Genomic DNA, 11,956 nt, shown 5'->3' on the forward strand with positions numbered 1-11,956 from the left:
TTATACTGATAACAAGTTCAAACAGGTGCCATTAATACAGGTAACGAGTGGAGGACAGAGGAGCCTCTTAAAGAAGAAGTTACAGGTCTGTGAGAGCCAGAAATCTTGCTTGTTTGTAGGTGACAAAATACTTATTTTCCACCATAATTTGCAAATAAATTCATTAAAAATCCTACAATGTGATTTTCTGGAGAAGAAAATTCTCAATTTGTCTGTCATAGTTGACGTGTACCTATGATGAAAATGACAGGCCTCTCTCATCTTTTTAAGTGGGAGAACTTGCACAATTGGTGGCTGACTAAATACTTTTTTCCCCCACTGTATATATATGTGCAGTGGTGTAAAGTAACTGAGTAAAAATACTTTAAAGTACTACTTAAGTAGTTTTTGTGGGTATCTGTACTTTATTTTTGACTACTTTTACTTTTACTCCAATACATTTTCCCTGACACCCAAAAGTACTCGTTACATTTAAAATGCTCAGGCAGGACAGCAATATGGTCTAATTCATGCACCTATCCATATAACGCGTTGTTATCCCTACTGCCTCTGATGCAGCGCACTCACTAAACTCAAATACTGCATTTGTGATGTCTTGAGTGTTGGAATCTCTCAGACCATGAGAAACAAGATTCTCTGGTCTGATGAAACCAAGATTGAACTCTTTGGCCTGAATGCCAAGTGTCACGTCTGGAGGAAACCTGCCACCATCCCTACGGTGAAGCATGGTGGTGGCAGCGTCATACTGTGGGCAACGCAGGAGTGGCTTCAGGACAAGTCTCTGAATGTCCTTGAGTGGCCCAGCCAGAGCCCGGACTTGAACCCGATCTAACATCTCTGGAGAGACCTGAAAATAGCTGTGCAGTAACGCTCCCCATCCAACCTGACAGAGCTTGAGAGGATCTGCAAAGAAGAATGGGAGAAACTCCCCAAATACAGGTGTGCCAAGCTTGTAGCGTCATACCCAAGAAGACTCGAGGCTGTAATCGCTGCCAAAGGTGCTCCAACAAAGTACTGAGTAAAGGGTCTGAATACTTATGTAAATGTGATATTTCCGTTTTTTATTTTTAATAAATTAGCAAACATTTCTAAAAACCCGTTTTTGCTTTGTCATTATGGGGTATTGTGTGTAGATTGATGAGGAAAACAAACAATTTTATCAATTTTACAATGAAGCTGTAACGTAACAAAATGTGAAAAAAGTCAAGGGGGCTGAATTCTTTCCAAAGGCACTGTATATGGACCCCGACCACAGTTGAGTGATTAAGGAGGAAGTCAAGTTAAGATGTGTGAGGCTGCCTGTCTCTTTCTCTCTGGTGCGTCTCTGATAACACCCACATCAGCTGTACGTACGCATATAGCTTGTTGTGTTTATCTACAACACTCAGACACTAGTCTGATCTGGGCCTACTACAGTAGGATACATATCATCTGTCTATATATGACCAGAAGGAAAAAAGCTAAAAAAGCCTTGAAATATTTCGACGGCAGGAATGTTTCTGGAATGTCACACCATTCAAAACACACATACACAGACACACGACACCAAAGTGTAGAAGGATGAAGACATAATATCAACCAACCCTAACTTTAAATCTTGATTTAACATTTTATTATTAACAATTGGGGTTAATGGGGTAACTTGGTGTTATTTAGACCAAAACAACAGTTTGGTAGGAGTGTTGAGTACAGAATGGTAAATAGTGGGTCAACTCAACGAAGTGCACTCGGAAGTATACATCCAAATGTCCAAATCTAACTGCATACATACACATTTCCCTGACCAAGAGAAGAATAACATGTCATTCAATTTAACATCAGTGATTCTCAAAAATTGGCTGCATTTTACCATTCAATAACATACACCCAGATATTCACTTGACTTGCTAAAAATAATCCCACACGCAGTTAGCTAACAGAACTGAACAGTTAACAGAACAGTAGAAGTGAGGTGAGGTTCTGTAAAGGATAGATTCTGACTGACCAAACAAACATAATTCCAGCCTCATTCAAATCAAACGCAATTATCATGTCATTATATTAAGGACACCTCTGAAACTTCTCCAAATACAGGTAGTTTTGAAAAGTCACCCGTCAATGTTAATTCACTATAATGCAGAGACGCTATAGGTGTATCAACATTTCAGTTGGTAAGGAATGCTTTTAGGTGACTATAAATCAATCAATCATTCAGCCACACTTTTCATTCAAATTTCTTTGTACTGTATATACAAGTATTTATTCGTATACGTCTGTCCATGCATCTGAGTATTTGATAAACACATAGGGCTGGTTTCCCAGACACAGATCAAGCCTAATGCTGGACTATAAAGCAAACTCACTGGAGAATCTCAATCGAAAATGCTTTTAAGTTCAGGTTTAGGCTGAATCTGTGTCCGGGAAACCAGTCCACAGGGAGTCTTACAGGCATCTTTAGTCACATCAGCATTTTGCTTCAAATCACACGTTCTACACTCAGGGTGAGGTGATCATTTGTCAAATATGACAAAATATCAAGTCGTAACTCAGAATATTGAGCCAATAATATCTTTGAAAATAAATATCAACATCTTACAGAAAATGCACTTGAGGAAGGCATTGTTGGGTAATTCAATCTCAAGGTTGTTTTTTCGTTTTTGCACCCCCTCACAATCGTAATGAGTTATGACGTTTTACAAAATGTCTATTAAAGCACAGCCTTAAAGGAGAATTCCACCCAAAAACTATCTTTTGGTATTTATTTCATTAATCCATTGTTGATATAGTCCCAAAATGTTTTGCATGTCAGCAATCAAGTTAAGATAAATAACTTTAAAAATGCATAAATATTTTTACATTTTAGCAGACGCTCTTATCCAGAGAGACTTACAGTTAGTGAGTGCATAAATGTTTCATACTGGCCCCCCGTGGGAAACGAACCCACAACCCTGGCGTTGCAAGCGCCATGCTCTACCAACTGAGCTACACGGGGCCAGTATTTCTGTATTTTGACATTTATATATCTTAAACTTGATTGGTGACGGATTTTGGGACTACATTAACACTGGACTAATTAAACAAATATCAAAATATACATCTTTGGGTGGAGTTTTCATTTAAAACACAATGGTGTGACCAGAAAGTCACTCCTGATTTTAAGATGGGGACATTAGTGACACTTTGTGAGTTAATAAAATCAGACCAATAGCTAATATCTTGACAGGTGAGTCTCCAGGTACATGGTCAATCAGATATGAATGATAACATACCTAATGATGCCAACAGTTCCACTGAGCGATGATTTAAGAAACAACTTATCGAGGTCTGTGTTGGTGTTTTCTAACTGATAAAAACATTTGAGGTTGACGTTTTCTCCATATCCCTTTTGCTATTTGGCATTTTGAGGGAAAATCCTGAAACTAACAAATCAGAGGTTATGTGATTCCAACACTGTACCACCCACGGTAGTGGCATGCTGAAAGGTTGATACAAGTTTGCATGGAACCCTGACCCCAACCATCACAACTAAGTAACTTTATGATTTTACAAAAAACAAAGACCTCTCAAAACAATACATCTATTTCACTCTTTGTACTACTTATCAGAATTCTTGTATTCATTGCAAAACATTCACAAATGATAACTAAAATCTTAAAGCATTCAGCTTACTTTCCTGATTATGCTCTCCTGGAGATCTCATTCAGGGACTGGGTTAAACAAAAATATCTTTATATAAAATGAGAGGGCTTGTTTCCATTCCACCAAAATAACTGCATGAACAGGGAAGATATGAACTAGTAACATTTAATTTGCATAATTTAAAAATGTTTTTCATAAGCACAAGCCATTGCACTCTTAAGCCTACCACCATGATGGCATTACAATGCACATATACAAATAAAATGTTTGCTAATATTATAAACTTTATTCATTAATAAGTAGAAAGAGTGAAACAGGAACGTTTCAGAGACTTGTTAAAATATATCTGAGAGATATAAGACATTTACACCACATGTAAACATTATAGCTGTGTTTGTGGCTTTGCACTCTCCAACGCTAAAATGTTCAAATTAAAACACTGTATGAGAACAGTCCAAGGAGAGTCGGGGGTGGGGGGAGCAGGGCTTTGAGCAGTCATGTGGTTCTGAACTCTTTCTCTCTTTTCAGCCGGCGATTTTCTCTATCTCATCCAGATCATCTGTGTCCAGCTTCTCGATCTTCTTATCTGTGGATGATTGAGGATGAAGGTCATTGTAAAGACCGTCACACTCTTGGGGACGGTTTTCCCGGACATTATTTAGTCCTGAACCAAAAAGCAAGCTCAATGAAGAATCTCCATGGAAAACGCTTTTTAGTTCATACTAGGCTTGATCCGTGTCCTGGAAAACTGACCTCGAAGTTTAAAAATCATTTGGGAGGGGTAGCAAATTTGATTTGAAAGGTCAATAAATAAATTATTTATTCAGACATCCTGACTTACTGAAGTGATCCTGGATCTTGTTGAGGATGTTCATGCTGAACCTGCTGTCCACCATGTTGATGGCCAATCCCCGCTTCCCAAAACGACCCGTGCGGCCAATCCGGTGCAGGTAAGTCTCGTTGTCTGGGTTACCGTCTCTGTCCACCGGCAGGTCAAAGTTTATCACCACGGAAACCTGCTCCACGTCGATACCTGGAGGGAGAGTCAAGGGTCAGATTATAGACAGCTGAGAATATGTGAATGGACAGACCGAACATTATAAAAGTAGTGTACAACATATCCAATAACTACCCAGGAGCAGAATACTAAAACTAATTCAATGAAGACCAGTGTATTAATGTAACGTTAACAGTCTACGTCGTCCATCTGAAGAGGAGTTGAACAGTTACTGTTGCATCACTAGCTAAAAAAGGGCCTACTCCTTCATTTGAAACTCTTCAAGAATCAATAGGTGTACCATTAATTAAAATGTTCAAAAACATCTAAATATCAGACTGGGCCTTTAAATAAAGACCAGTAGTTTGAGTGAGTGAGTTACCTCTGGCACAGACGTTGGTGGTGACCAGGACCTTCTCCTTTCCGTCTCTGAAGCGGTCGATTACAGCAGCTCTCTGCTCCACCTGCATCTCACCACTGAGCAGCGCCACCTGGTGGCCCTCCCGGGACAGCTCACCTGCCAACCACCCTGCCGTTTTCCTGGTCTGAGGGGGAAAGAGAGAGAGACAAGGGGATAAAGTACACAGAGAGAAACACCAGATCCCAAATCAACCCCCGACCCACTGGAAACCTCTCCTTTAGCTCCTAGTGTTGATCTGAGATGATTAAATAGGTATAAAACAATATGGTAATAGCTTTCCATCTCGCCATACTGCTTACATTATTAACATTTTCAGATTTAACACTTGACAGTTGAGAATTAAACATTTCCTCAACACTTATGTGACTAAATACCACAGTGTGTGCACTCACTGAACCACCAATCTACAAATCCCCTTACCTTACATACCAAACCACTTCCTCATAATCCCCTTACCTTACATACCAAACCACTTACTCATAATCCCCTTACCTTACATACCAAACCACTTACTCATTATGTGATCAAGATAAGCAATTATACGCCTCGCTCAAACTAATCCCTTCAAACACGTTGATTAACTGGAATAACAAACTCACATGACAGAAGATCATGGCCTGAGCGATGGTGATGGCTCTAACTCACATGACAGAAGATCATGGCCTGAGCGATGGTGATGGCTCTAACTCACATGACAGAAGATCATGGCCTGAGCGATGGTGATGGCTCTAACTCACATGACAGAAGATCATGGCCTGAGCGACGGTGATGGCTCTAACTCACATGACAGAAGATCATGGCCTGAGCGATGGTGATGGCTCTAACTCACATGACAGAAGATCATGGCCTGAGCGATGGTGATGGCTCTAACTCACATGACAGAAGATCATGGCCTGAGCGATGGTGATGGCTCTAACTCACATGACAGAAGATCATGGCCTGAGCGATGGTGATGGCTCTAACTCACATGACAGAAGATCATGGCCTGAGCGATGGTGATGGCTCTAACTCACATGACAGAAGATCATGGCCTGAGCGATGGTGATGGCTCTAACTCACATGACAGAAGATCATGGCCTGAGCGATGGTGATGGCTCTAACTCACATGACAGAAGATCACGGCCTGAGCGATGGTGATGGCTCTAACTCACATGACAGAAGATCATGGCCTGAGCGATGGTGATGGCTCTAACTCACATGACAGAAGATCATGGCCTGAGCGATGGTGATGGCTCTAACTCACATGACAGAAGATCATGGCCTGAGCGATGGTGATGGCTCTAACTCACATGACAGAAGATCACGGCCTGAGCGATGGTGATGGCTCTAACTCACATGACAGAAGATCATGGCCTGAGCGATGGTGATGGCTCCGTAGATGTTGCAGAGGGCCATGAACTTCTCCTCTTTGCTGTTACAGAGGACGTAGTACTGTTTGATGGTGTCCAGAGTCTCCTCCTCCCTCTTCAGCTTGATGATGTTGGGTTCTGGGACGATGCGCTGAGCAAAGTTCCACACAGTCTCCTCGAACGTTGCCGAGAACAGCAGCATCTGGCACTCTTTGGGTAGCATCCTGAGAGGGAGAAAAGGGGTCAGCATGGTGGGCTGGTTTTATAACTTTAGGCAACTTCCTGAAACACAGAGAGAGAGGACTAAGGGGTCAATGTGTGTGAATGTGACTGTGTGTGTACCTCTGAATGCGTATGCTCTGGTCCTGATGACCCTGTGTAGCGATCATGACGTCAGCTTCGTCCAGGACAAACACTTTGATTTTCTTGGGGTCGATGAACTTGAACTTCAGACACCAGTCCAGCATGGTGCCCGGCGTTCCAATCACAACCTGCTCCTGGAGCTGGGTACCTCTCTGCACTGGGGGGGAGAGGAAGAGAGAGTATTTCCCTTTTCACACTGTAGTGCCGAGCCCAATTTAACTGTGGTTCTGATCTTTTCTTTTCACATTGTCCTTTTCAGCACGGTTCCAACAACCACGGTGGATGATTAACCTGGTCATACCAGTGTTCCACTCCGTTTGAAATGCAGTAAAATCAGTTGAGAGACTTTAAAAGGACTCCGTAGTAGACTTACGCTTGTTTCCTCTGATGGCGTAGACTAGTTTGACCTCTGAATAGTGCTTCCCCATCTGCTCAATGACCTTCCCTGTCTGCAGGGCCAGCTCATAGGTAGGAGACACACACAAAGCCTGGGAGAGAGGAAGGTGTTAGATAGCTCATAGGTAGGAGACACACACACTGGGGGAGAGGAGAGAGGAAGGTGTTAGATAGCTCATAGGTAGGAGACACACACACTGGGGGAGAGGAAGGTGTTAGAGAGCTCATAGGTAGGAGACACACACAGAGCCTGGGAGAGAGGAAGGTGTTAGATAGCTCATAGGTAGGAGACACAGACAGAGCCTGGGAGAGAGGAAGGTGATAGATAGCTCATAGGTAGGAGACACAGACAGAGCCTGGGAGAGAGGAAGGTGATAGATAGCTCATAGGTAGGAGACACACACAGAGCCTGGGAGAGAGGAAGGTGATAGATAGCTCATAGGTAGGAGACACAGACAGAGCCTGGGAGAGAGGAAGGTGTTAGATAGCTCATAGGTAGGAGACACAGACAGAGCCTGGGAGAGAGGAAGGTGTTAGATAGCTCATAGGTAGGAGACACACACAGAGCCTGGGAGAGAGGAAGGTGTTAGATAGCTCATAGGTAGGAGACACAGACAGAGCCTGGGAGAGAGGAAGGTGTTAGATAGCTCATAGGTAGGAGACACACACACTGGGGGAGAGGAGAGAGGAAGGTGTTAGAGAGCTCATAGGTAGGACAATCAAATGGACAGGGTACCCTCATGAAAGTGACCCTGAGAAGTCAAGGGTCAGGGCTCAACTCACCTGTGGGAACTTGTTGTTGGGGTCAACGTGACTGAGCATGGCCAGGACAAAGGCAGCAGTTTTCCCCGTCCCCGACTGAGACTGGGCTATCAGGTTCTGTGGGCTGGTAGCCATCAGAGCACAGGTCAGATCAACAAAGAGAGAGAAGGCACCAGGAGAGAGGAAAGACAGAGCTTCATGATTGTTCTGGAAAAACTGTTTAATGGCCAATCAGATCAGTTAAATGGAAATTAGTTAAATAGAACAGTTTGATTTCAGTTTAAATGGAGAAGAGCAAGACAGGCCAGAGGATGGTTGGTATTACAGAGGTGGACTTTACACAGCACTTCTCATGTCTATCGGCCGTCTGTCCAAACAAAACAAATCATCTCTCTAGTCTGAACTAGTTTGGGATTCAGGGAATGAATATTAACTTGATACAAAGAGCTGAGAGATGTGTGTGACTGACTAAGAGGTATCAGGAAGTGTCTGACTGAAGCTCTCTGTAAACTCACGGTTCTGCGAGCATCATGGGTAATGCGTTCTCTTGGATTTTGGAGGGGCGGTTGAAGCCCATGGCGTACACTCCCTGGAGCAGCTGAGGTTTACTGTGGGGACAGGGAGGGGAAACAATGTGAGTATTAAGGGGACACATTTTTTTATTCAAAACTGAGAAATATATGGACACAGAGCCAGGGGCCAAGAGCACATTACATGTGCCAACAGCAAAACAGATTCTGATCAAAACTGTAATTTGTGTTCAATAACATTCATAACACCTTGTGCACTCTAACAGTTCATAGGCACCTCATAGACAGCTCTTAGAGTTTATAGACAGGACATAAAGTAACTTACAGCCGCAGCTCCTCAAAGGATTTGACAGAGTAAAGCGGAGAGTTGGGATCCCTCTGTAGGACTTCTACTTGATTGGTTGTGTTCACTAGATTACTGCGTATCAACTTATTCAACAACGATTGTGCCGCCTTGTCATCTGAAAACAGTTACATTACATTTACAATGCAGTGACATAATATTCCAGAGGTCTGTTTGGACCTGCCACAACACATTTAAGGAGAGACAGTCTACAGGAGAATATAGACTAGCTGTCTTGAAGCAAAGCTTTGGCAACACCAGTATGACAACATTTGCATCTGATGATCAAACACAAACCAGGCTGTCAAAGACAGCTCAACTGAAACACCATAATCTGGCTCTGCTGTGAAAGGAAACACTGCCATCCAGTGGTGTAAAGTACTTAACTAAAAATACTTTAAAGTACTACTTAAGTAGTTTTTGGGGGTATCTGTACTTTACTATTTATATTTTTGCCAACTTTTCCTTCACTACATTCCTAAAGACAATAATGTACTTTTTACTCCATACATTTTCACTGACACCCAGAAGTACTCCTGTAACATTTTGACATGAAAATGTTCATGCACTTATATCAAGAGAACATCCCTGGTCATCCCTACTGCCCCTGATCTGGTGGACTCACTAAACACAAATGCTTTGTTTGTAAATTATGTCTGAATGTTGGAGTGTGCCCCTGGCTATCCGTCAATAAAAAAGAAAATAGTGCTGTCTGGTTTGCTTAATATAAGGAATTTGAAATGATTTATACTTTTAATACTTAAGTATAATAATAATAATAATAAGCCATTTAGCAGACGCTTTTATCCAAAGCAACTTACAGTAATGCTCTGGCACCCCAATGGTGGAACAAGCTCCCTCACGACGCCAGGACAGCGGAGTCACTCACCACCTTCCGGAGACACTTGAAACCCCACCTCTTTAAGGAATACCTGGGATAGGATAAATTAATCCTTCTACCCCCCCCCCCCCCCCAAAAAAAAAAAGAAAATTGTAAAGTGGTTATCCCACTGGCTATAGGGTGAATGCACCAATTTGTGGGTCGCTCTGGATAAGAGCGTCTGCTAAATGACGTAAATGTGCCCTTGAGCAAGGCACTTAACCCTAATTGCTCCTGTAAGTCGCTCTGGATAAGAGCGTCTGCTAAATGACTAAAATGTAAAAAATGTGTATGGGTGGTCCCAGGGCTCGAACCCACTACCCTGGCGTTACAGGCGCAGTGCTCTACCAGCTAAGCTACAGAGGACCACTCATACACAAGTATATTTTAGCAGTTCCATTTACTTTGATACTTAAGTATATTTAAAACCAGTATTTTACTGGGTGACTTTCACTTGAGTCATTTTCTGCTAAGGTATCTTTAATTTTACTCAAGTACGACAATTGAGTACTTTTTCCACCACTGCTGCCATCCCATGTTGTATTTTTGTGTGGCCTGATAGTAAACACCTTTATCGTCCTCCTCCCCTGTTTTGTCTCCCTCTCCTCCGCCTGTCTTCGCAGGCATTGCAGCGCTGGCTGCTGCTGTGTTTGTTGTCGTTGTTGTTGTCGTCGTCGCAGTGTTGGCAGTACCTGAGGGTACCATATGGTATTTGTTAGCTTGTGGTATTCTCAGAACAAGTTGACACATACATTTTCAATGATTTTTTGTTTTGTTTTCACCCAAACCACCTTAACAAGAATTGATTCACAAATTGAAGTTATAATCCTTCAGACCATGTGTTATGCTAAACCACATAGCCTGTTTATAGTAGGCAATCTGGGATAACTTCTCTTACCATTTTCCTCGGGCTTGTCTTTGATTTGTAGGCTACCAATCTAGGAAATATAAACAAGCATCATTTGGTTTTAGGATGTCCAGGAATGTTTTGAAACGGATCATTTCAAGGCAAGGCATGTGCTGCACAAATTGGAGTGCGTGAACATGTGGGATCTCCCTCCCTGGACAGGTGCCATTTCTTGACCACGTCGGAAGTCGTGACAAGTAATAAATGAAATCGGGTTAACGCTAACGAGATCGAATTGTATGTAACAGAGCACGTGGTGTCATACAATGCAATGGAAACAATTAATTACTAATAGCTAGTTGATCTGGCTAGCCAAGTTAGCAAATTCACGTTAATTAGCTAACGTTTGCTAACTCGACTAGTTAGTTAGTTAACGTTAACCAAACTAGCTAGTTACAGTAGGCATTATGATGTGAACGGTAACACGGTCGAGGGGTCATGTATGTAATGTTGATTGATTGCAATATCGGTAAACTATTTAACTAGCTAGTTAATTAAGGTAATCTGCAATATTTAAACAGAATCTATAGCTAACGTTAACCAGCCGAAGCATAGGCCCATGACCCGACACATTTCGCCAAAGAGCAGTTCGGCTCGTGCTTACCGATTCCGCAGCGGCTTCTTGCTCGTCCACAGCCTGGGCCCAGGAGTCCGTTGACATGGCAGCTGTTATTCGGTCACGCTCGTGCTCTTATCTCACCACCGGATTCCCCCGAGTTTCAACACTGAGCTAGGAACCCTAACAAAATCTTTCCAAAGTCTGAAAAATAAACTAATAGTACAATGGCGTGACGAAATCGGCTCCGGAGTGCACCAGTGCGTCCGTAAAAAGGTCCGGGTGGAGAGATTGAGACAATAGCAAAACAGTTCCTCCCAGCTGGAACAAAAAAAAAGTGTATCCAAATATACTGTATATGGGTTAGCTAGTTCTGTCTAGTGCATTTAATCCAAAATATCCTGCCTGGATGAAATGATTGTTGTTCCGCTATGGTTTTACGCTATAATTTATTTGCCGTAAAATATCAGTTTCTCACAATATGTATTTAGTACTTTACGCAGCCTCTAGAAATCGCCTTAAACGTTCTGTCTTGAGAACTGAAATAGTGGTTGTATTTAAGACATTTTTTAACATATTTATTTTATTTTATTATTTGTAATATATATTTTTTACCTTTATTTAACTAGGCAAGTCAGTTAAGAACAAATTCTTATTTACAATGACGGCCTACACCGGCCAAACCCGGACGACGCTGGGCCAATTGTGCGCTGCCCTATGGGACTCCCAATCACAGCCGGTTGTGATACAGCCTGGACTCGAACCAGGGGGTCTGTAGTGACGCCTCAAGCACTGAGATGCAGTGCCTTAGACCGCTGCGCCACTAGGGAACAG

At 42.4% G+C, this 11,956-nt stretch overlaps 1 protein-coding gene across 1 annotated transcript; it reads right to left on the reverse strand.

Moving 5' to 3' along the window:
- Positions 1-3,767: 3,767 nt before the first annotated feature.
- LOC311137893 (ATP-dependent RNA helicase DDX19B-like) lies at positions 3,768-11,408 on the reverse strand. The gene is made up of 12 exons (XM_084172499.1): positions 11,171-11,408; positions 10,558-10,597; positions 10,229-10,351; positions 8,762-8,897; positions 8,422-8,514; positions 7,928-8,030; positions 7,122-7,236; positions 6,728-6,905; positions 6,372-6,609; positions 4,998-5,160; positions 4,460-4,651; positions 3,768-4,204 (listed from the first exon to the last, which is right to left on the reverse strand). The coding sequence occupies exons 1-12, from the start codon at positions 11,225-11,227 to the stop codon at positions 4,143-4,145; spliced, it is 1,500 nt and encodes a 499-aa protein (XP_084028625.1). The 5' UTR covers positions 11,228-11,408; the 3' UTR covers positions 3,768-4,142.
- Positions 11,409-11,956: the final 548 nt, after the last annotated feature.

The sequence above is a fragment of the Coregonus lavaretus genome (assembly GCF_964263955.1).
Source record: "Coregonus lavaretus genome assembly, chromosome: 12".
Taxonomy (NCBI): Eukaryota; Metazoa; Chordata; class Actinopteri; order Salmoniformes; family Salmonidae; genus Coregonus; species Coregonus lavaretus.

Bases quoted from the DNA above. Each gene is read 5' to 3' on its own strand.
- LOC311137893 (XM_084172499.1), bottom strand. From the start codon at position 11,227: ATGTCAACGGACTCCTGGGCCCAGGCTGTGGACGAGCAAGAAGCCGCT. The intron at 8,515-8,761 runs GTAAGTTACTTT...CTGTCCCCACAG, and splicing joins TCCTTTGAGGAGCTGCGGCT to TAAACCTCAGCTGCTCCAGG. The intron at 4,652-4,997 runs GTAACTCACTCA...CTCTCCCTCCAG, and splicing joins CACCAACGTCTGTGCCAGAG to GTATCGACGTGGAGCAGGTT.